At 48.8% G+C, this 23,374-nt stretch overlaps 3 protein-coding genes across 26 annotated transcripts in view; 1 reads left to right on the top strand and 2 right to left on the bottom strand.

Moving 5' to 3' along the window:
• Window positions 1–971, bottom strand: part of LOC131838599 (protein canopy homolog 2) — a 38,912-nt gene extending 37,941 nt beyond the window's left edge. Inside the window, exons 1-2 of one of the 4 annotated variants that reach the window (XM_059184949.1) lie at window positions 573–971; window positions 282–364 (exon numbers count right to left, since the gene is read on the bottom strand). The gene's annotated coding sequence lies outside the window, so the exon portion shown is untranslated. The remainder of the gene's footprint in view (window positions 1–281; window positions 365–572) is intronic. The other 3 variants (XM_059184950.1, XM_059184948.1, XM_059184952.1) reach the window with 3 other exon arrangements.
• Window positions 13–22,205, top strand: IL23A (interleukin 23 subunit alpha). Of its 19 annotated transcripts, none has more exons than XM_059184961.1 (8): window positions 17,017–17,201; window positions 17,342–17,414; window positions 18,325–18,412; window positions 18,897–18,954; window positions 20,263–20,640; window positions 20,879–20,980; window positions 21,496–21,642; window positions 21,748–22,205. In XM_059184961.1, the coding sequence occupies exons 5-8, from the start codon at window positions 20,464–20,466 to the stop codon at window positions 21,907–21,909; spliced, it is 588 nt and encodes a 195-aa protein (XP_059040944.1). In that variant the 5' UTR covers window positions 17,017–17,201; window positions 17,342–17,414; window positions 18,325–18,412; window positions 18,897–18,954; window positions 20,263–20,463; the 3' UTR covers window positions 21,910–22,205. The 19 variants fall into 19 exon arrangements, with proteins under 19 accessions (XP_059040940.1, XP_059040952.1, XP_059040951.1 ...); XM_059184959.1 differs by having other exon boundaries at window positions 20,072–20,640; XM_059184957.1 differs by lacking the exon at window positions 17,017–17,201 and adding an exon at window positions 13–233 and having other exon boundaries at window positions 18,897–20,640.
• PAN2 (poly(A) specific ribonuclease subunit PAN2) lies at window positions 1,501–16,893 on the bottom strand. Of its 3 annotated transcripts, none has more exons than XM_059184940.1 (26): window positions 16,758–16,893; window positions 15,721–16,116; window positions 12,076–12,245; window positions 11,843–11,963; window positions 11,604–11,681; window positions 10,938–11,205; window positions 10,205–10,547; window positions 9,911–10,007; window positions 8,762–8,881; window positions 8,434–8,553; window positions 8,028–8,156; window positions 7,701–7,900; window positions 7,470–7,606; window positions 7,227–7,333; window positions 6,940–7,038; window positions 6,115–6,188; window positions 5,865–6,012; window positions 5,422–5,565; window positions 5,226–5,285; window positions 4,706–4,796; window positions 3,964–4,121; window positions 3,731–3,874; window positions 3,419–3,598; window positions 2,989–3,082; window positions 2,537–2,734; window positions 1,501–2,218 (listed from the first exon to the last, which is right to left on the bottom strand). In XM_059184940.1, exons 2-26 carry the CDS (start codon window positions 16,000–16,002, stop codon window positions 2,184–2,186), a joined length of 3,597 nt encoding a protein of 1,198 aa, XP_059040923.1. In that variant the 5' UTR covers window positions 16,003–16,116; window positions 16,758–16,893; the 3' UTR covers window positions 1,501–2,183. The 3 variants fall into 3 exon arrangements, with proteins under 3 accessions (XP_059040923.1, XP_059040924.1, XP_059040925.1); XM_059184941.1 differs by having other exon boundaries at window positions 7,470–7,603; XM_059184942.1 differs by lacking the exon at window positions 16,758–16,893 and having other exon boundaries at window positions 15,825–15,963.
• Window positions 22,206–23,374: the final 1,169 nt, after the last annotated feature.

The raw sequence follows: 23,374 nt of genomic DNA, 5'->3' as shown, positions 1-23,374 counted from the left end.
GTTTTGGTTGGAATAAAACATAGGTGTGAGCAGCCGGCTCCATTACCCAACCCCCATCCCTCATCCCAAGGCCTACAAAGGCCTCACTGTGACTGTGGCTCTACTTTTCAGGAAACGGCCAGGACACAAAGGGGCTCCTCTGTTCCCAGCGCCTGAGAACTCGGATTCCCGCGGCCGTGAGTGAGAGCGCGAGCTAGGGACTTGGGGCTCAGCCCCAGACTCTACGTCGACAGGTGAGTCCCCAGATGTTGGTACTTCAGCGTCGGCTGCCTAGGACTTACAGGGTTATGTGGCAGCTGCGGAACGGAGGCTGGCGATTAAGCGAGGACAGCAGGCACAGAGGACCTGCCTCCAAGAGAGGGGGCTGATTCAGGCCAGGAGGCAGCGAGGTGGAGGGCGGGAGAAGAGCACTCAATAACGGGCCTATGTGGACCCACCACCTTAGATTACTGCATCCCCACCTCCAGCCCATAAGCTATTTCCCGAGCGGACCAGCCCCCTTTCTAAGGACGCCGCCATTGCCTTCGCTTCAGTCCATCCCCGACACTTAGTGCCACTTGCACCCTTCCCACCTCTGCTCCCAGGGCCGCCGCCGTGGCCCAGGCGCTCGAATACGGCCGGACTCTCACTGTAGCTCCGAACCCTAGCACCTGGCTGCTGGGGAGCGGGGCTGTCCAGGCTTCTCCAGAGCGCTCCAGCACTTTCCAGGCAGGGTGCCCCAGCGACTGCCTGACCCAGCTCCCCGCACTCTACGCGGGCGCCTAAGCGGGGCTCCGATGCGCGGCAGTGCGAGCCCCACACCGGTGACCGACCCCAAACCCGCCCCTCCAAACTCTCGCGCGAACAGGCAGCTCAGGAGGGGCTTCCAGGCAGCGAGGACCCCGGTGGATCGCAGAAGGACCCAGACTTGCGTGGCGAGCAGCTCCACGTGACCACCAGGGGTCAGCCGGAGAATAGGAGTGGCCTGAAGCAAGGACAGAGCGTGGCGTGGCGTAAGGAGGCGGTCTGACGCGCGCGTCTGTCAGTCTAGGTGGGCTAGTACCTTCCAAAGGAAAGGTGCACTGCTGGCGGTTGAGAAGCCCTGGTTTCAAAAGTCAGGGAAGTCGGGAAACTACAACTCCCAGGAAGCACCGCAGCACTACACGGATCCTGTTAGTATCTACAGATCTCAAGATAACCTGAAACCTGTAGTTTGTCAGCTTCCCCAACTTTCCTTTTGCAATGTTAACGAGGAAACCATACCTTAAGTCTCAAAAGAATCCGACCTTAGGCCGCTGGGCAGCTGCAGCAAAGACCTAATATTGTGGAGGAAAGACAGAATTGTATTCCTCCAACATCTTTAACTTTGGGCTCCAGAGCTTCACCTTCATTTCTAGGTGAGAATTTGAAAGCTTTGGTTTTTCTCCCAGTTTTAGAAAGCCAATACAAAGAAAGCAGAAGAAGGGCTTAAGTCAGAGCATCCCACACTCCCAGGTCTCTAATGACATAGATAACAGCCAATAATATTTTTGTTTTTATTTTATAAAACATGCAGTTTAAAACAAAATTTTAAAAAATAACAAAACATGGGACAGGAGAGTGGATGGAAGACAGATGCTTCTCAGCTGTCAGCAGGAGTGAAGCCAGCAGCCAAGCTTTGTCTAGGACCCAAAGGCCCTTTTGGCAACGATGGTGTTGGCAACACTGGTTTGCTAGGAACACCAATACTCAATGTCCTGGCCCCTCCCGGCATCCCTCAAGCAGTCAGAGACTTGAGCTGTCCTGAGCTACTGTTTAAGCTTGTCACTGTCCAGGACTTCAGTCCTTAGCCAACTTGGAACTGAGAGTACTGGTTCCAGGAGCATTTGTTTTGTTCTATGTGGGGTTTTGTTTTTGTTTTTGTGTGGCCTGGATATTAATTACCCAGGATATTAATGGAGAATACCAATTACTTTCCATTTGGGTCATTTCTAGACTCTGTTTCTGGACTTCTATTTTGCAAAGGACAAAAAAGGAATCTGGCTCCTCTTCCCTTTGCAACAACTCTGCTGCATTCCAGTTCTATTAATAGCACCATCTGTAGACCCTGAGCAGGTCCAATTCCGGAAGCGGATAAGGTATAGCCAGCTTGGAAAGCCATCTCCCAGTTCTGGGGCCACAGAACACTGAAGGGAGAGGGGGCAGTTCGCTGGAAGAGGGTGAGGTCAGAGTGCCAACACTGAGGAGAAGACAGCTGCATCTATCAGAGACAAAACCAAGAGCATTGACTCTTAAGGTGAGTGTAGAAAAAGCAAGAGAAAAGAGGGCAAACTTGCCCCAAACATTTTAGAACCGGGAAATGAGGTTAGGATCAATGGAGAGTTTCAGTAATCAAATCTACTTCACCGAATGTTGGGAAGATTAAGTGCTTTGTAAACTACTGAGTGCTTTACAAATACAAGGTGGCGGGGTAGTGTTGCTGACATCACCATGATTATTATCATCATCCTGGGTATAATCTTTTCATACAGTCAAAACCCGCCCTGTCCAGTTTCCCTTGTCCCATCCCAGGTCTTACTCTTGGGACTTGTTTGGCCTTCAGGTTCAGGCACCTTCCAGTCCATCTTTCGGCCCTTCTCATAAAGACCCTTGAGCACTTTGTGGAAGGACTCAGGCTCAGTGCCATTTTTGCTTAGCTCCAGATATTTTCGGTAGAGCTGAAGGGCTGTGCGGGCATCCTCAATACTGTCATGGGTTTCCCCTTGAATCTTCAAGTCTGTGGAAATCAGAAGTGAACAGTTTGGGACCTAGCAAAGGAAGGTAAGACCATGTCCCCTACTCACATCTCCAACTCCCATTAAACAATAAAAAACTTGACTGCCCCCAAGGGAAAGAGCCAAACACCATCCCTAATGCAGAGATACTGGAGCTTCTTAAATCCCTGAGTAACTCTCATTACTAACTCAGGGTCCTCCCTACTCCTCTGATGAGCACCACAGGGGCCTACAAGGTACACCAATACCAACTCACCCAGAAAGTACCAAGCAAGGAATCGCAGGGATATCATTCGTTTTCGGGGCATGTGAAACAGATAGACAGTGTCAAGGACTTGGTCCTTGGGCACCTGGCAGAGATAAAAGAGAGAGAGACTGAAGGCAGGTGATCTGTAATTTTCCATTTTCCGAAAGCAAAACGTATATCCTCAAGGGCCCACACTCAAAGACTCTTAAAAGAGCCCTGCCCGGGATGCCTGGGTGGCTCAGTTGGTTAAGTGGCTGCCTTCAGCTCAGGTCATGATCCCAGCAGTGTGGGATCGAGTCCCACATCGGGCTCCTTGCTCGGCAGAGAGCCGGCTTCTCCCTCTGCCTCTGCCTGTGCTCACTCACTCTCTCTCCCTCTCTCTCTGACAAATAAATAAAAATCTTTAAAAAAAAAAAAAAAAAAAGAGCCCTGCCCGAACCATGAGGTTGATGACCCGGAAGTCCTTCTGCAGACCATGACCCACAAACTTGACTCCAATGTCTATAAGAAAACGAAGCTTTAAGTAGGTAGACTTGAGAGTTGTGAGGTGCTTAGAGGAAATCTTGGCATCTAGGTCTCCTGGCTTTATCCCCGAATACTGAGTCAAGTAATCCACCACCTAGGCATAAAAAAAAGGATAAGCCGCTCAGGAAGTGAGGTGCAGAGTCTCCCTCAACCACTCTTCCTGAGGGTCTAGAGCACTCTACATATGCACAAGGTCTGTCTCACTTGCACCTCCATATCCTAATACCTGCTCCTGAGTAGAGATGTAGTCATCAATGAAGGGAATACCCTCATTGGGTCCCTGGCCCCGAACACAGGTGATCCTTGCTACTGACATCTGGCTTGGTTTGATGGTAGACTTAGTGCCATCACTGCGTAACTCTGCTTCCTCCTGCGTGACGAGAATTGATAAGGAAATTATGACTCCTAATATCTCTCCAGAGTTCTGTTCCAACACCACACCCTTTTGGACTTTGTTACCTCATTAAGGGTGACAAACTCAGCATCCAGGCCCACCAGGTCCCCAACCTGTGGCATCTCATTCAGCATCAGTGGAATAAAGGTAGTATGTGTTTTCCGCTGCTTCCGTGCTAATGAGGCTTCAGCCAGCAGGACACTTGCCTCAATAGGGTTCTTGACTGGAAGGAAAAGTCCAGAAGACAGATGGCTTGGGATAGAGAAGTAACCAGAGGAGGGAAACCCAGATGGCCGACCAGAGACTGGGCTCTATGCTGTGATCCCTCAATAATCAAAGCATGTGAGTAAAAAAATCATGGCTGATGAACAGATGGATGGAACAGATCAAATCAGAAAACTATTAAGGAATATGTTATGAAAAAAACAAAAAAGCAGAGAGGAAAGAATAAGACTTTAGCTTAAAAAATCCAGAAAAATAAAGCTGCAGGGAAACTATGGTTAAAGACACCAAAAATGGCCTCAGTAAGGAGATAACCTCTAAAAGAAGAAGAAAGCTTCACTTGGGGAAAAGAATGATTAGACTGAAAATCATAACCTTGGCCATTTTGATCAGATTTCTCCCCATCAATTCTTCCCCCATTACACCTCAGGATTTCCAAGTTCTAAATTTAAGGCCTGATGAACAGGACTCTCTTTAGTATCCCTGGAAATGTTAACACTGTTACCTATCCTAATCTTAACACAATCTCTCCCTAAAGATCAATCTTAATGGCCCACACCCTTTGGTCTACTCTGTACCACTTACTGTTCAAGTTGTATTTGGAATTAAGATTCCTTTTGACGTAATAAAGGATAGCAGGCACTTTCCAATTCATGTCAAACTGCACAGCTTCGTGCTGTAAAAGAAAAAGCACTTAATGGCCTACATATATAACCCTTTTTCCTTTTTCTCTAGCCAGAGAAAAGATAGAACTAGGTGCTATTTTTTAATTCTGCTAATGCTTTTTATTTATTTATTTTTAAAGATTTTATTTATTTATTTGACAGAGAGAGATCACCAGTAGGCAGAAAGGCAGGCAGAGAGAGAGGGAAGTAGGCTCCCTGCTGAGCAGAGAGCCCAACTTGGGCCTGCATCCCAGGACTCTGGGATCATGACCTGAGCCAAAGGCAGAGGCTTAACCCACTGAGCCACCCAGGCACCCAACACTTTTTATTTTTAAGGATCCCTCTCTCCCTCCCGAATCTGCAATCTGCATGGCATTCTCTAGAAGGATGAGAACCGTAGAAGGGGAGAGAAAGGGAGAATGGAATGTGTTACAACTAACCTTATCAATAGGTTCAATAAGAAAGTCATTGAAGAGATACCACTGCTGGTGGGTAACACCCTGTGGAGATAAGAGAAAAAAGACTGACACTAAAGTGACAGCTGGACCACTCTGGCTCAGACTTAAGATGGGGCAGACCTGGGACTCCACTGTGGCTACCGCCAGGAGTGTCCCTGCCTTGTAGAATCTCACTCACCTCCTTACGCTGGTGGTAGGTCTCTCCGACTTTGATGTGAGCCACCAGGCTGCCCCCTGTGCGTGAGTCCAGGATGTGTACCACAGTAGCCATCAGGTCATACACAGAGACACCATGCTCCTCCTCTGCCCTGGCTGGGCCCCACTGTGAGGGGGGTACCCAGGCTGCTAAGCTAAGTTTAAGGATGGGGAAGGAAGGGGAAAGGGGATAGAGGACAGGGAGTTTGGGGTATGGGGATGGGGGACCAGGGTGGGTTATCTCCATTCTAGCCCATCTATGACTTTTAATACTGAACTGAGTCACTTTGGAAAAGCCCACAACTGGGAAATACTCGGGTTTATTCCCTTTCTTTTCCCTACACTAAATTCCATCTTCCCCTTGCCCTGCTTCTGTCCCAACCTTCTCTCCCTTATTCCCCTTTCTCCTCCCAGTTGTTCAACAACCTGTATCTCATCCCCATCAGTCCAATTGCAAACGTCCAGCCCTTTGTTCTTGGTTATCTTCATGCGAATGGAGAAAGGAAGCCAGACATTCTTCAGCTCCTCAATGGAGGAACACATCAGCATGCCCTCTGGACTCCCTAGTTCTTTCCTGTCAGGACAAGAAAATTAGGTTTGTTCTAAAATCTAGCCAGTGACAAGAGAAGCCATGGGGTAGCTCAATTTTTTGACTGCTGCCTCAGGCCACACCTACCAATCAGCCAAAGCAAACTCCTTGTTCTTGGAGATTTCCCCACCATGCTTCTTTATTGCCATCTTGAAGGCAACCTGAACACGAAAGAAAAAATATCTGATTCCCAGGGCGCTTGGCTGGCTCAGTTGGTTAAACGTCCGACTCTTGGTTTCAGCTCAGGTGATGATCTCAAGGTCATAGAATCAAGCCCTGAGTGAGGCTCTGCACTCAGCACAGAGTCTGTTTGTCCCTCTCCCTTTGCTCCTCCCCCTGTGCTTGCTTGCTCTCTCTCTCAAATGGATAAATAAAATCTTAAAAACAACAACAACAATAATTGGGGATGCCTGGGTGGTTCGGTCCTTAAGCATCTGCCTTTGGCTCAGGTCATGATCCCAATGTTCTGGGATGGACCCCTGCATCAGGCTCCCTGCTCAATTAGAAGCCTGCTTCTCCCTCTCCCACTTCCCTTGCTTGTGTTCCCTCTCTCGCTGTCTCTCCGTCAAATAAATAAATAAAATCTTAAAAAAAAAATCGGATTCCCCAGGAACATTAGTCATAAACGGAGCACAGAAGGGAGAGAAGGGGCACCTGGGTGGCTCAGTGGGTTAAGCCTCTGCCTTCGGCTCAGGTCATGATCCCAGGGTCCTGGGATCGAGCCTCACATCAGGCTCTCTGCTCAGTGGGGAGCCTGCTTCCTCCTCTCTCTCTGCCTGCCTCTCTGCCTACTTGTGATCTCTGTCTGTCAAATAAATAAATAAACTCTTTAAAAAAAAAAAAAAAAAAAAAAAGAAGGGAGAGAAAACTGAAAAGTACACTTAAAGTCCTGCTTCCAGCCCTGGTCCTTACCTCAGCCTGCATTCTCCAGAAATCAGCTTCTTTCAGACTGTTCACCTCACAGTTGATGACGAGAATATCTGGCAGATGGCGGATGTTGCGGGTCTGAATCTGAGAGGACAAGACAAACAAGGAATGGCAGGGAGCCTACAGGAAAGGAACCTGGGTAGGAACAGTAAAACCTGGACCTGCACTTCCTAACTGAGGTTCTTCCCACTCCCTATACATCTCTGGATGGCAGTGCTGACAGCTCGTCCCAGACAAGACCCCAGCCATGTCCCCAAGGCAGGAGGACTCACCGTGGGCTGGTACTTTTCACAGTTGTCACACCAGGCCTGTGTATTCTGCTCTAGGCAGATGCTTCGCTTCAGCACCTGAGCAAAGTCACAGTTCTTCCCAGTTTTATCTGAGGGGAAACCAGATGCTTCGCTCTACATTCTTCCTTTGGCCTACGGTCAGCCCCCCAACACCCTCTCCTTGATGTTACGGGACATCTGGGGGAGGCTCCCCAGCCCAGCTGCAGGGTATTCCACTGGTGATACCTTCAGGGTAGGAGAGTGTGAAGAGCAGGGTGGAGGAGGCCCGCACGGTCTCGCTGCCACAGCGGCACAGGCTACAGTTCTCCATCTCACAGCTGAACAGCTGCCCAATGACTGAGTCCCCCGATGAGCAAAAGCTGCTAAGAGTGGGGAAGGCAGTGCATGCACATGGAGCCAGTGAGGAGATCCCTGAAGTCACGGGGGGCCTTCACTGTTCAAGGCCCGATTTCATACCTGCCTCCAGCACCTCGATAAGCCTGAGTTACTTCGAGCTCCTGCATGTCCTGATGCAGTTGAGTGAGAATAAAGCGATTCCACCTCTGAATAAGCCTGGCCAGATTGCCTTTGCCTGAAGCCTCATCTGAGTCCGCCAGGATCAGACCAAGGGCTGATGCCTCAGGGATGGTGCGGAATGCCCGAAGAAAATTACTGCCCTGGAATCCAGGAAGTGTGTTGGTAAAATGGGGCAATTTTCTCTTTTGTGGTTGTTTGCACAGCAATGTAGATGCCTACCGGCAACTTCCCTTCCCCTTTTATGGTCTCAGGTCTCCAGACACTGACCTGACAAGGGTCACCCCGAGAGAGGTCCAACATATGGAAGAGGAAGCCCAGCTCACATGCCAGGCAGAACTCCTTCTGGCAAAGATGGTTCTGGATTAGACAGCGAACAGGTTCCAGGAAGTAGAGCACCTGGTGGTGGAGAGAGCAAGAGAATTGATGCAGGCAACCAGTACAGGGAGGAAGAGAAATGGGAAGGTTAAGCAAGCTGGTGAAGAATACAGAGCAGGAGGCCACTGAAAAATGGAGTACACAGAGGAGACCTGAAGGCTGTGGAGCAAGAAAGAATAGTGGCAGAGGCCACAGTCAAGTGGGCTTGGCTGGAGAGGCCTGGAGAAAGAGTAGTGGATGTGGGACGACAGAGGAGAAAGGCAGTAGGCGTGTTAATAGCAGGCGGACCCACCCTTACCTGGATCATGCAGTTACAGTAGGCATTGGGGATGTGGGGCTCCAAGCCAGCAAACAGGGTCTTATTGTAGTGTTTGAAGTCAAAGTCCTCCAGCCCTAGCTTGGAGTATTTGATGGTTACCTGAGGCAGAAACAGTCTAAGCAAGATAAAGATATCCTCAGAGTTCCCCATATCTTCTGAGTAGTCAGAACCTTCCCCAGAACCTCCCTCCTGAGTCTAGGTGGTAGGTGAAGGCATCTTGACTGAGCCCTTTCTCGTATGACCGCCTCCCTCCCCAGGGAACCTTTCCCCATGTCCCAGAGGGCTCCTTCCTTGGTATCCCCAGCACCTTGCGGTATTTTTTAGAGACCATGTGGAGATGTGGCTCCTCTTCCCGCCCTATCGGTGACTCAGTGACCTGGCTGAAGCTGTCAAATTCACTGTCTGACTCCTTGAGTCGGTAAGGAATCTAGAATATTTAAGAAGAGGTACTTTTATTGGATGTCTTTTTTTTTTTGTTAAGATTTTATTTATTTATTTGACAGAGAGCGATTAAGGGAACACAAGCAGGGGGAGTGGGGCAGGGAAAAGCAGACTCCCTGCTGAACAGGGAGCCTGACTCAGGGCTTGACCCCAGACCTGAGCCAAAGGCAGACGCCTAATGACTGAGCCACCCAGGCACCCCTGGATGTCTTAATTATCTTTGGTATCCCCCCACTTTGATCCCAACACTGAACTTTCTGATTTCATGGGGTTTTCAGCAGCCACTGCTTCCCTTTTTTCCCACTGCCACCACCTGACCTCGTCACAGCCCGACAACGATGATGGCTCCCACGCCGGGCTCTGCACATTCACTCTGTCCAACATCCCACTACTAAACTGTCCCAAAATGCCTATTTCAGTGCATCAGTTCTCCCACTATACACCAGTGTATCAAGGCTTCACAACTGGGCCCTTTCTAACCTTAACGCCTTGTGCTTTTCCAAAACAAGCCACAACTATAGGCATACTGGTCCCAGCACAGTCCCCATCAGACATGCCTTTCACAGTTATGCTTCTTGAGACCTTTGCTAACACTGATCTCTCATCTTGAACGTGCTCCCATATTACTTTCTACTTACCCATCTTTCACCTTTCCAGCTCAATATATCCACCTTTTTCAGTATGTCTTCCCTGACCACTCTGGCCCAGAGTAACACTTTTCCTCCAGACGGCCCCTGGCACTGAACTAACATTCCTTCTGAATTTTACCAGAGAATATAAATAACTTGTTACAGACAGGTCTTATCTTTACCAACCAAGTACTAAACTTCTTAATGGCAAAGACTATCTTCTGTGTCTCTGAATCCTCCCTAACACCTGGCATGGTACCTTCAATTCAGTAGGCCTCAAAAAACCTTCACTGACTGACCTAAAACTGAAAACTGCTGAGGACTAGTAAAGAACCAAGACAGGAGAAATGCCAGGGTTAGGGCTGACCCTCTCCCTCTGAACATACCTGATTGCGCAACCGGGTGCGGGGGTTGGGTGCATAGCCAATGAAGCCCACCTTCTTCATGGTGCGGAGAATCTCGGCATCCACAGGTGGCGCTCGCCTGTAATGCAGTACAGTTCTAGGCCTGAAGGTTGTGGGGTCTGCCCATCAAATCCCCAACCCCCAAGGAGCCAGAAAAAAAGATAATGAAGGCAGTCAAAAATCAGGAAAGATGGCTACTCCTACAGGGCTTGCTGAGAATCCTGGTATCCTGGCCCTTCCCCACTCCCTCCTTTTGGCCCAGATGTAAGGTACAACCTGGGAGCTGGAGCGGAGTTGGCAGCAGGCCAGTCAGAGAGAAGTGTGTCAGTGGTGAGCGGGACAGGGATGAGGGAAAGAGGCAGCAGGTCTTGGCTCCAGTCCAGAGGAGGCAGTGAGTCCACGAGACAGGGCAAAGCAAACTCGGTCTCACGGGAGTAAGGGTTGAAGGAAGGTTCAGGGGAATCAGTCCAGAGGTGCACACAGCCCTCAGAATCCCCAAAGGCCAGGGCCTGCTTGCTGGCTGATACGTCAAATGTCATTAGCAGAGGCCCCACAGGATTCACATGAAAGATGTCTGCTGGGTTGGCAAGGCCTGTGGGCTCACAAAACTGGCACTGCCCTAGAAGAGAGGAGGAAGCTCAGTGAGCCCTGGAAGTTGAAAGGGGGCCATCGTCTTATGCCCTGGTATCAAGGAAAGATGGTGCCTAAGTTCATGCCTAGAGATACAAAGACCACCTGATGCCTTCCCATAAACCACAGGCAAGTCCCGTACCAGTAAAGGCAGTTCTAAAGTTGATTTGCCTGCTCCACCTTTATCTTGTTCTGTGTTCTTCACGCGGAGGGAGAAAATGTAAGTCCTAATCTCTGGCCAAACCTAAGTATGATCCTGACAGCCCACTGAGAGGTTACTGTTTCTGGGAGGTTCCTGGGAGTACAGGCCTTCTGGCGCCTAGTTTTCCTTCACTCATCAGTGCCCCCTGACCTTATCCCTCCCTACATCCCTTCCTACCTGACTGGGAGATGATAGCAAGTCGAGAAGTATAGGTGGGGATGAAGCGCAAGAAGGCAGGATCCACGTGTACTTGAAGGGGTGTGATGGCGCGCATCATGCGCAGATCATACACCTTGAGGAAACGGTCACAGGCCAGGCCGGTGAGGCGGCTGGAGAAGCCGCAGGCGGCCAGCAGGTTGCCATGTACATCAAAATCTGACAGACTCCCTGAGAAAGCATCGAACTCATGCTCCACCTTAAAAGTACGGAGGTCTCGCAGGGAAACCTGAAGAAGAGAGGACTTGGTTATCCTTCAACATTGGCATCATGAAAGGTACCTGCCACCTACCTCACCCTGTGAGGCCCTTGCCCAAAGAACTAAGGCTCTAGGATATGGGCAATCAAAGCACAGAAAAGGCAGAAAGAGAAGCCAAGAGCTGGAAGGCACCCCCAAGAGAACTCTTGTTTATTCTTGTGCCTTGAAGGTATCTAGTTACAATAGAAACCATCAGACTGAAAGATAATCTAGTACATTCTGGCTGAGGAGGAACTCCGTTCATTCCTCCAGTTCCCCCTCCCAACCCCGCCCCAACTATAGCCCCAGCTTTGAGGGAAAGGAAGATCCCAAGCACATGTCTGATGAAACAGGGCCTTGTGGTAGGAGGAAACACAGAACCGAGTCACCTTGCCAGACGTGTGGCCACAGAAGAAGAAACGATTTGTCTGTCTCATAATAGTGACTCCAGGTGTCTCAACCGCATACTGGGGAGGAAAGCAGGAAAAACCAGTGAGAATAATTCTTCCCACAGACCAAAGGAACAGAAAGGTCGCACATACACTTAGTCATGTTCCCAGCTCAGGCATATCCCCAGCCTCCCAAAGTCTCAGACCCTGCCTGGGTCTTTCCTGCCCCAGGCTTGTACCTTCTGAGTCTCCTGGACAGTGTTAAGGTCAATCTCTAGTATGTGGTTCTGCAGCCCACCGACAAGCAGAGTGCTGCTGTCAGTCAGCAGGAGACTGTGCATATCCTCACTCTCATCTAGCCTGTGGCAGAGAGAAAAGGCTAAGGGACCAGGCCCTCGAAAGCTTCCAATCCTTTAGCCTTCCATTCTAGGAGGGACCCTCTTTCCCAGTCCAGAGCTGAGAAGCCACTTACAGGTAATCAAATATAATGAGGCCCCCACGGGCCATATACTTGAGGTTGTTCTTGGTGAGAAAAAGGATACCATTTTCTAGGCTCTGGATCTGTCGAATGTCATCACTGCCATTGACCTGAAAGGATGAGTAACGCTCCAAGGCTGGGCCGAAAAATGAAGTAGCATGGCCCTGTTGGGGGAAAAAAGATGAGACACACCCTGAATGGATGGGCAGGGCCATCCCAGATATAGGTCAGGAACTGGACAGTCCTCGTTCAGCTTTCTTCCATTCTTGCTTGGGCTTTCTGGTTAGCAGCCCCCAAGGCATAAGCCTGGGGACCAATCTAAGTGATAAAGACATTGATGATACTATCTATGTTCGCTTAATGCTTTACAAAGTACTTTTGTAAATTCTACCTCATTTTATCCTCATAGTAACCCTGCTGAATAGGTAATGGCTTTGTTGGTTAGAACAGTTTCAGGTCAAGGACGTGGGTCCCTCGGATCCTCCACTGGCCTTCTGACATTCCAGAGTCAAGTCTAAATCTCTACCAGCCATCTGGGAAATGTGTACTATGGGTCACAGGCTGGAACAGAGAGAATGTGAAACTCATTCCACGCTTAGCTCCTATTACATCATTCCACTACTGGTTTCTCTCCTGACTCTTAACTCATACCTTCTCCTTATGTGCTTCCCTTCAGACCACTCTTGAAACATGGCTATTCCCAGTCCACTACTTTCTCATTAGTCCCCCTAGGTAATCTCATCCACTCTCAAGGTTTTCACTATCCATGTTTTTTTTTTTTTGATTTATTTATTTATTTGACAGAGATCACAAGAAGGCAGAGAGGCAGACAGAGAGAGAGGAGGAAGCAGGCTCCCCGCTGAGCAGAGAGCCCGATGTGGGGCTCGATCCCAGGACCCTGGGATCATGACCTGAGCCAAAAGCAGAGGCTTTAACCCACTGAGCCACCCAGGCGCCCCTCACTATCCATGTTTTTAAACTGATGGATCCTAACTCCCTTCCCTAGCCTAGACCACTGCCGCAAGCTTCAGACTTATACATCCAAATACCTGTTAAACATCTCTTTTCAGATAATTCCATGAGAACCCTAAACTCTTTACATTCCCACTTAAATTCGTTATTTTTATCTCATCTCAATTCTTAACTATATTCCTTATGGTACCATGACCCATGTAATGGACTAAGTCACTGGTAGTCAATTTAAGTCTTGTTTACTTCCTAAATATTTCCCAAATCTGTTCCAATGTATGTATCTCTACAGTGCTTCATTCAGGCCTTCATATTCTATGTGAACTGCTACAATAACAAAGTCTCTACTTCTACCTTGGCACTCTAAGATACAAACCTAACCTTATCATTCTGGATAAAAAATCTTCAGTGGTGTAAAGGATCAAGTCCAAGCTCTCTCAGCACAGCATACAAGGTTTTTCTAGAATGTTTTCCCCCCAAATAGCTACATGGCTTCCTCTCTCCCTTCTAGGGGACTTAGAATGGACAGTGTGGCCTGTATTCAGGTGTGGCTTCATCAGAGAGACCTTTCCCTGACCAACTATCTGAAACTGTAACATCTCCCACCTTCATTACCTCAACCCCCTTAGTCCACTTTATTTTCCTTAGAGATACTAAACAAGACTTAATGTATTATAAATGTATTTTTTTTTTAAATTTTTTTTTTTTTTTAAAGATTTTATTCATTTTATTTGACAGAGAGAGATCACAAGCAGGCAGAGAGGCAGGCAGAGACAGAGGGGGAAGCAGGCTCCCTGCTGAGCAGAGAGCCCGATGCGGGGCTCGATCCCAGGACTCTGAGATCATGACCTGAGCCGAAGGCAGCGGCCCAATCCACTGAGCCACCCAGGCGCCCCTATAAATGTATTTTTGATGCCTTATTAAAAGTTCATTCTAGGGGCGCCTGGGTGGCTCAGTGGTTAAAGCCTCTGCCTTCGGCTCAGGTCATGATCCCAGGGTCCTGGGATCGAGCCTCACATCGGGCTCTCTGCTCCGCAGGGAGCCTGCCTCCTCCTCCTCTCTCTTTCTGCCTGCCTCTCTGCCTACTTGTGGTCTGTCTGTCAAATAAATAAAAATCTTTAAAAAAAAAAAAAAAGTTCATTCTAAACCTAGACCACAGAGCAAGGTCTAGCACTTAGTAGGTGCTCAAAAAACACTAGTAAAATGAAGTCATGTCTATCTCTTCACCTTTATCTCCTAGTGCGGTAAATCCTCATTGCTTATAGTTCCTGTACTCTGCAATCACATTGTATAATATCTTGGAAATCTTTATCCTGTTGCTTTGGCCAAGACAGCATTTTCCCCTCTTTGCCTGGCTCCTACTCACCTCTCAAAAACTCATTTCAGGTGTCATTTCCTTCTGAAGGCCCTCTGACCCTTCTCCACCCAGTACATATATTTATACTGGCACTTAGTAGTTTATAGCTTATTTCCTCTATCTTATTTCTTGTATTTTAATTAATTCACTAATTAATAAGTGAAACAATTCAGTTTCTTCTAAAGTATCATGAAGTTATCTGTTTATGTATCCTCTTTTCCTCATTGTTTCCTCATGTTCCCTCATTCCTTGAGGGCCAGGATTATGTTTTATTCAGCTTTATTCCGTGGGCCTAGCATAGCAGTAGACTGCCTACCGAAATCAGTGTATTATCAAAAAAGCTCATTCTAGGGGCGCCTGGGTGGCTCAGTGGGTTAAGCCTCTGCCTTCGGCTCAGGTCATGATCTCAGGGTACCGGGAACGAGCCCTGCATCGGACTCTCTGATCAGCAGGGAGTCTGCTTCCCACCCCCCATCCCCCCCACTGCCTGCCTCTCTGCCTACTTGTGATCTCTTTCTCTCTCTCTCTCTGTGTCAAATAAATAAAATCTTTAAAAAAAAAAAAAAAACTTATTCTTTCTAATGGGAAAAGCAAAATTCATGCTCTAGGGAAGGTAAATTAGTAAACCAAGGATAACATGTTATTTCTTACAATGTCTTGGGCTCCCTAGCATATTGGCAATATAGATACACATTTAAAAAAAAAATTTAACATTGATAACTGCTCTCGCAGAAGACTAAAATCAGCCAGAGAAAACAAAATGATTCCACGTAAGGTAGCAGAAACACGTGTTAAACATTCTATAATTAAAAAAATGGGGGGTGCCTGGGCAGCTCAGTGGGTTAAGCTCCTGCCTTCGACTAAGGTCATGGTCTCAGGGTCTTGGGATCCAGCCCTGCATGAGGCTCTCTGCTCGGTGGGGAGCCTGCTTCCCCCTCTCTCTGCTTACTTGCGATCTCTGTCAAATAAATAAAACCTCATTTTAAAAATGGAAAACAGAGGAGGGGTATTAGAGACTGGATTTGATTACAGACTAACTGATGGGTAGAGTTAATAAGATTAATCAAAGCTTGGAAGGGGCAAATAGTAGTAGAAATAGGACGATTCCTATTTCTTTGGAAAAGACCGCCTATGTAACTTCTCCCTGGATCCTATGGTTCCTTTCACTCCCTTCCTCCTAACTTAGAGACCTAACTAACTCTCATCACCTCAACTCAGTCTGGTTCCCAGTAAAACAGCTGCCCTTGGGCTAAAACCAGATAAAAGACCTCCAACAACTCCTTTCATCCCTTACAAAGGGGTACAGTTCTTACCCCGTGGCTTCCCACCCACAGCATCTCCTCGTGCAAGTCAAAGTGGGAGACGGAGACAGGCACACCCACTTCAGCCACCACACTGTGCAATTCAGAGTAGACACCTTCCATTATGTGCACTGACTCCTGGACAGGAAGAGCCTCCAAGGCCACCCCCTCCGGATCCAGCTCCACATTCTGTAGCAGACTTGGGTTCAGATGGGCATCCAGGACAGGGTCCAGGGCAGAATGCATGGCTGGGGCATACTCTGCCAGTCCAGGATCCAGACCCTCGAAGTTCATGACGACGATGGCAGATTAGACCCTTGTCACACCCTCCCTTGCAACAGCCCCTTAAGAGGCCTGACCCAACCTTCAGCAGAACAGCACCAGTGGGCCTAGAATGGACATCCTGGCCTGCAAAGGGAAAGAGGCAGCTGAGTCAGTGGCAGGCCCAAGTATTTGTATTTAATGTGTTCTCGATTATCTGGGCAGGAGGGAGATGAGGCAGGCAGAGGTGAGAAGGCCAGGTAGGGGATGAAGCAGGCAGGAAGGGAAAGGGCAGCAGGGGTAGAGGTGGAAGTCTTGTCCCTTTTTCTCCTCTAGGCCCTCTGTACTCACCACCACCCCCACTATCTAACCTAATACTTGACTTCCTTTCCATCTCCCTTCAGGCCTGCTCACTTGCCTGGTTCACCCCAGAACCATCAGTGGAAAGAGCAGCAACTGCGGGACAGGAGTTAGGCACAGGGGCTAAGGTGCTTGTTTCCCAAATCAGGGATGAGGGGTAGGGGGTTGGTAGGTGAGAACGAAAGAAGTCAGTTTCCCAGAATCCTCTGCATGTTACCCAGGATTCTCCAGAGAAAAATAAGAATGTCCAGTTACCCACAATTGGGGCGGGGGTGGGGGGACATGATGAAAATGCCTAGTTACCCACAATTCTCTAGGGGAACCAGAGAAATCAATTACCCAGAATTCTTCCCAGGCAGCGGGGAGGGGAGGGATTAGGGCAGGGGTCAGATGTGTTCTTGGGATGCTTATAGGGATTGGGTCATTACCAAGATTTCTCCATGGCGGATATTTTGGAGCGCGTGGAATTAAAACGAGTAGGGGGAGAGAAAGCGCCGTCACCTCCGCGGGAAATTCCAGTTTCCCCAATTCTCCCCCGCGCCTGACGCTCAACCAAACCCTAAGGCGGAAAGGACGTCGCTCTCCCAGGCAGAGCTTCCAATCAGGAAGGGCGTGGGGCTCACCTAAGCCAATCAGAAGGATCCAGGTACAGACGGCTCCGCGAGAGGACGCGCGACGTAAGGGCTGGGCAAAGACAAGGTTACGGGCCGCCGGTGGGGACAAACAGTGTCAGACCCTGGCCGTATTTGGTGTCGTGAAACGTAGCTTTTCCTCGTTTAAGTTTTCTTTGAGCAAAACTAGAGAACTCGCTTGGAAACCGACCTTTCACACTCCCTAGAACTTTAGAAACTCTAGAATTAGGAACGCCCAAGGTAAAGTACTGGGAATCATCTGCTGGGTATTCCCAGCATGGTCCAGTCCACCCCCTCTGTCCGCGATGCTCTTGTGAGCTACTGCGCTACCTTTCACCCTGTTGCCCCCGAAACTCGCCGGCATTTCCTGTCATTTTCAGGCATGGGAGAGAAAAAAGGAAGCGGGAGCCGGGCTCTTAAGACGGTCCAGATAGCCGTGGATTTTACGATTCTGTAAGCATCCGTCTGAAACACCCATCTGTGATGATCCCTTCCCCACATGCTCCAATGATAGTCCCAGCGAGCAAGACCCCTCAGCCATCAAATTTCCCTACCTCTTGAATCTGGGCATTCTCCCTCAGAGAGGGATGAGCACAGCAAATTGGGACATTTGCTTACCGCAAACTCTTAGAGATTTAGCACCAACGGTTATTTTCAGGGATTCTTGGGGTCTGATTCTGAGCTTGAACTGCTGTGGAATGGGGCCAGGTTGTGAGATGTCTCCAGGGCGCTTTAGCACAGTTTCTAAAGGCCGCAGAGAGGGCCTCCCTGATGGAAGGAACTTCTCACCAAGGATAGAATGTTAAAGGACTTCTCTCTCAATAAAGGCTGCTAAATACACTGTAATAAAAGGATTCCAGGGGTGCCTGGGTGGCTCAGTCAGTAAAGCATCTGCCTTTGGCTCAGGTCGTGATCATCCCACCTGGGGCTCCCTGCTCAGCAAGGAGCCTGCTGCTCCCTCTCCCTTTACCCTTTCCCCCACTCATGCTCTCTATGGCGCGCTCCCACTCAATCTCTCTCTCAAATAAATCAAATCTTTTTAAAAAGAAAAGGACTTCGTAATTTAGACTTCCAGGATTCACCGGGTCCTAGAATCAGTCAGAAGTCAAAGATGGAGAGAAAAACACCTTAATTCAGAGGGTCTCTCAAACTGATCTGGCTTCACAGTTCCCTAGATTTAAAATCTTGGGGAAAGATGGGTGCTGAGAGACCTAGACAGTTTGTACACTTTGAGAGATTTCCATATTGAGGTCTCAGATTGAGAAAAACTTCACAGACCTATGGGAATTACAGGGCCCGAGATACTCAGAGATACCTGGGCTAAATGAGCTACTTTATAAAGATATTTTGTGTCTTCTCACAGTAGTGTCCAATGTAATAGAATGAGAATGCAGGATCTGAAACCAGATGGTCTGCACTGGACTTCTGGACACTCAACTCTGTGATCTTGGGTAAATTACTTATCTCTGTTTCTTCATCTGTAATACAGGGATAATAATAGTAACTACTTCAGTGGGTGGTTAATACATGAAAAGTGCTTAGACCAAGGACTTGGCATAACATGAGAGTTGCATATATATTAGCCATCATTACTAACTCCCTAGGGGTACCTCAACTGGATTTGGAGTCTGGGCATCCAACTGGAAAGGCCTGCTTAGGAGTGTCTTGTAAATGTGATTTGCATAACGGTTGAGGCCCTGCTGACGTCAAGGGGTCACTACAGCTCCAGGTCAGATCTAGTCCTGGAAGTAGCTCCTGCCACAGAACAGTCCCACAACAACCCCACCTACCTTGCTTCCTACCCAACTCTCGAAGCACCAGGAAGTGAAACAGAGCAGCAGAGCCCCGTGCCTCCAGCTCACCCTTGTCTCCCATCCCAACCCCCAAGAGTCTACTTCCTCTTCCCTCTTTTACCTTTCATCTCCTATCCTTTAGGCCTCCCAGAATGGGGCCACATTTGGGAAGAAGACAGGAGATATTAAACACAAGTGAGGTGAGCTTCCCCTCCTTCCTCCCACCCCCATTTCCTTATTCCATTTGTGTCTACCATGTGTAGAAAGAGCCAAACTGTTTCCCACTCAAACTGAAATAATCAGTCCTGATGCTGGGAACATTCCATCTGAAGGATAGATTTACCACAGAGACCTAATTTTTGAATCAAAAGTTTCATTGGGCAGTTTTGAATAGTTCTAAGGGAAGGGAGACTTCTGTCAAGGGTAACTTTCTCAGAGAAGGGTCAGCCTCTTGGGGAGGCTTTCAGGACCATCTGTGTGGTCAGCCATGTCCTCATTCTGACGTCCAAATCGTTCTGGGACCCTCCACTGGGTTGGGGCAGTCCCAGATTTGGACTACTCCCCACTCCCACGCCCAACCTCACATTCTCAGCTGTTTCACTGGATGTTGCATCAGGGAGGGTGATGAAATCAGTGTCCGTGGATTTTACCCATGGATGCAACAGGCTGAAGGACGGGTCAGTGTCACTAACATGGTACACCTTCAACTCCCCAGAACTCCTGGACTTCCTAGTTGTGGGATAGGGGCTGGGTGCTGGAAGATCTAAATTTGACTCCTAGCCCTTGCTTATGCCAGTATCCCAAAAGAACCAAGGCCTGAACCCCACAGGTGCTATGAAACTTTTGGCCACTAAGGCTGAGGAATCAGACAGTTCTTAGCAACAGCTCTCTCCCTCTTCAAGAGCCCTCCTAGCCTCCACAGCGAGCCCTGAAGAAGGAGCAGTTATACCTTATATGGCATTATCTGGCTTCCCAGTTCACAAAGTTCCCTCGAATTGTGGACTCTCTTCCAGTGAAAATGACTGCTCCCAAGGGAGAAAAAGAAGCCCCCTGGGTCTTAGATAGAGGGCACTAGGTGGGAATCACACTTCATTCCAAACTGAGCTGGCTATTCTACGGGGAAATAAACAAATGCTTCTGTTTTTGGTTTTTCCTCAGGCAGGAGGTAAGGAAATTAGGTGCTGGGGCGGGGGGGGGGGGGGGGGATGTAGCCTGTAGCCTTGCGAGGCAAAAAGATGAGGGAAAGGTTAAATAGGAAGGAACTTGAGACTAGATTCATTTAAATATTCATTCCTCCTACCCCCACCCCCTCCACAGCCACCACGATTCATGGAGAGCATTACACACATACCCCATCCCAGGCCTCCAGCCACAGCAACCACACGTCTCATTTCCCTTGGAGCTGAGGCTGCATACCTGGGCTCCCCACGGAGGGGGATGATGCAGGGAGGGGAATCCCACCTGCTGTGAGTCACCTGCTGCTATAAAGGGCGGGCCTTACAATGCAGGGACCTTAAAAAGAGACTCAGAGACAAGGGGAGAGAAAACAGCAGGAAGCAGCTCAGAAACTCAGTGAACAACAGAAGGAACCAAAGCAGAGGTGCGCAGAACAGACAGCATCAGGCTCAGAAGAGAGGGAAGTGGGCAGAAATTCCACAAGGACCGGCGCAAGGCACAGAGCCAGCCAGATTTGAGAAGCAGGCGACGGGATGCTGGGGAGCAGGGTTCTGATGCTGCTGTTGCCGCTGATGCTGCCGCCACTGACCTGGCTGGCTGAGACCCGGGCCGTGCCTGAGGGCAGTCGCCCTGCCTGGGTCCGGGGCCAGCAGCTCTCACAGCAGCTCTGCACGCTGGCCTGGGGCACACATCCTCCGATGGGGCATGTGGTAAGTCACGGGCTCTGGTGCCAAACAGGAGACTCTCCAAGCTCTCCAAGGCTGCGGTGGAAGACTCTGTGTGGCTTTGGATGAAAGCTGGAGGGTCGAGGGTCATCACAGAGTAAGAGAGGAAGGGAGGTGGGGTGAGGAGTGGTGTTCCTGGGAAAGGTGTGGGCCTGAGGGTCCCAGTGGAGTTTGAAAGTATTTCTCTTATATCTTCACTCTTCCCACACCTCCTCCGTTCCAGGACTTACCAAGAGAAGAGGAAGATGATGAGACTACACAGGAGGTCCCCCGTATCCAGTGTGGGGATGGCTGTGATCCCCAAGGACTCGAAGACAACAGTCAGGTAGTAAGAGGAGGCTGGACCACAAGGAAGAGGGACTGGGACATCGTTGGGTATCATGGTGAACTAGCAAAAGTTCTGTCCTTGTCCATTCAGCTTGCTATATAACAAATACCATAGACCGGGTGGCTTATAAACATCAAAAATAATTTAGTTCTCACTGTTCTGGAGGCTGGAAGTTGGAGATCAGGGTGCTGGCACGGTCAGGGCCCTCTTCCAGACTCCAGACCTCTCATTGTATCTGGCAAAAGGGCCTTGGGATTTCCGTGGGTCTCTTTTAGAAGAATACCAGATGCGTTCAAGAGGGTCCCACTCTCATGACTTCATCACTTCTTGAAAGCCCTCCCTCCTAATACCATTATATTGAGGAGTTAGAATTCGACATATGAATTTTGTGGGGACACATTTAACCCATACCAGTGTCTAAGAATGGCAAAAACTGGGTGGGTCTTTGGAGAATGGAGTAGGAGGAAGGGATCTGTTTTTTCACTGCTTTCTTCCCCCTACCCCCACCCCAGTTCTGCCTACAAAGGATCCACCAGGGCCTGGTTTTTTATGAGAAGCTGCTGGGCTCAGACATTTTCACAGGGGAGCCTTCTCCACTCCCCGACGGCCCTGTGGGCCAGCTTCACGCCTCCCTCCTGGGCCTGAGGCAACTCTTGCAGGTATGAACCAGGGGCCTGGAGAATGGGGGCCTGCAGGTACCACAGATGAGGACTGGAGGGTGAAGGATCTCAAGTTCTCTCTGATTGTGTCCTGTGTCCTTTCAGCCTGAGGTTCACCACTGGGAGACTGAGCAAACTCCAAGCCCCAGTCCCAGCCAGCCATGGCAGCGCCTCCTTCTCCGCTTCAAGATCCTTCGCAGCCTCCAGGCCTTTGTGGCTGTAGCTGCTCGGGTCTTTGCCCATGGAGCAGCCACCCTGAGCCCCTAAGGCCAACGGCTTAAGGATGGCACCCAGATCTCCATGGCTCAGGAGGGCTGAAATCAATCAGCCCAGGCACCTGGGAGCCAATAAGTTAATTAGTCCATTAATTCTAATGAGACTTGCATATGTTGAAAATTACCAATACTAACTTATGCTGCTGATCTAGGACCAAGTTGAGTATTTATTAAATAGGAAGGGAAAACTTGAGATTATTTATCCTCAGGACAGCAGCTTGGGGAGGATTATTTATTATATTTATTCTGAATTATGTACTTTTTTCAATAAAGACTTATTTATGTGGATATATCTGAGTGTGATTTCTAGCCTTGGTTGGGAAAAGGAAAAACAGGGCCAAAAGACTATAGTATGCATCTTTCTGTTCTGCAGGGCTCCAGTGGAGGGGCTGTATCCTCATGATCTTCTGGTGTACGCATAAAGTAACAGGGATCTTTTTGGTCTAGATCCCTGTATAGCTAAGCAAGCTGAATGGGATTACAGGATTAAGACTAGGAAATTGGACCAGTAAATGTGACTTCTTTTGCTGCCTGACCCTGTGCTTCCTTACTTTCTTGGCCAAGAGTGTATTTGGCCAAACACAGGAATCCCAATCACTGCAGGATCAAAAGAGCTTTTTGAGCAGGAAGGGCATTCCAGAAAGATGGTGATAAATCCCTCAAATTAATGGAATTCTCCCTGAGTGGTCATCTGTGAGCCCCATTAGAGGGTTTGACTACTCAAAGGGAGGTCAGCTACCTTTGGAAACAAAGAAAAGGGGAAGGCTACTGTGGTCATTCCCCGTCCTTTTCTCCATAGTCACAAGATTAAAAACACATGGGCTTTGGAATCAAACAGACCCCGTCTTGTATCTTGGCTTTGTCACCAACCAGCTGAGTGACAATGGGCTAGTTATAGAACTGCTCATCATATACCCCAACTCACAGATGGCTCCCAACGCCCCTGGAAGAATCTAAGGGACAGGAAGACCTGTTCTAAATAGGGGGGTAAGGAGTGCCTGGGTGGCTCAGTCATTAAGATTCTGCCTTCAGCTCAGGTCATGATCCCAGGGTCTTGGGATTGAGCCCCGCATCAGGCTCCCTGCTCAGTGGGAAACCTGCTTCTCCCTCTCCCCATCCTCCTGCTTGTGTTCCCTCTATCGTCGTGTCTCTGTCAAATAAATAAATAAAATCTTTGAAAAATAATACATAAACAGAGGGGTAAGAAGAAAAACATCACAAGAGGATGCCTACTTGGGTGGCTGGAAGACAGGTTGTGATTTGCTGACCTTGATCCTACATAGCCTGCCGGTGTCTCCAATGACATCAGTCTTTGTGAGCAGAGAAGTAAAGAAGTTCAGAGAGGAAACACTTGTAGGTCAGCACAAAGTTTATTAGCCACTTCTGCTAAGAAGGGCCTCTAACATACCAGCCAGAAAACAGCCATACGTACAGGGCCTCACTTTCATTCCATCTCA

This window comes from Mustela lutreola, chromosome 8 (assembly GCF_030435805.1).
Source record: "Mustela lutreola isolate mMusLut2 chromosome 8, mMusLut2.pri, whole genome shotgun sequence".
Taxonomy (NCBI): Eukaryota; Metazoa; Chordata; class Mammalia; order Carnivora; family Mustelidae; genus Mustela; species Mustela lutreola.
This window is presented reverse-complemented; position numbering and strand designations above follow the sequence as displayed.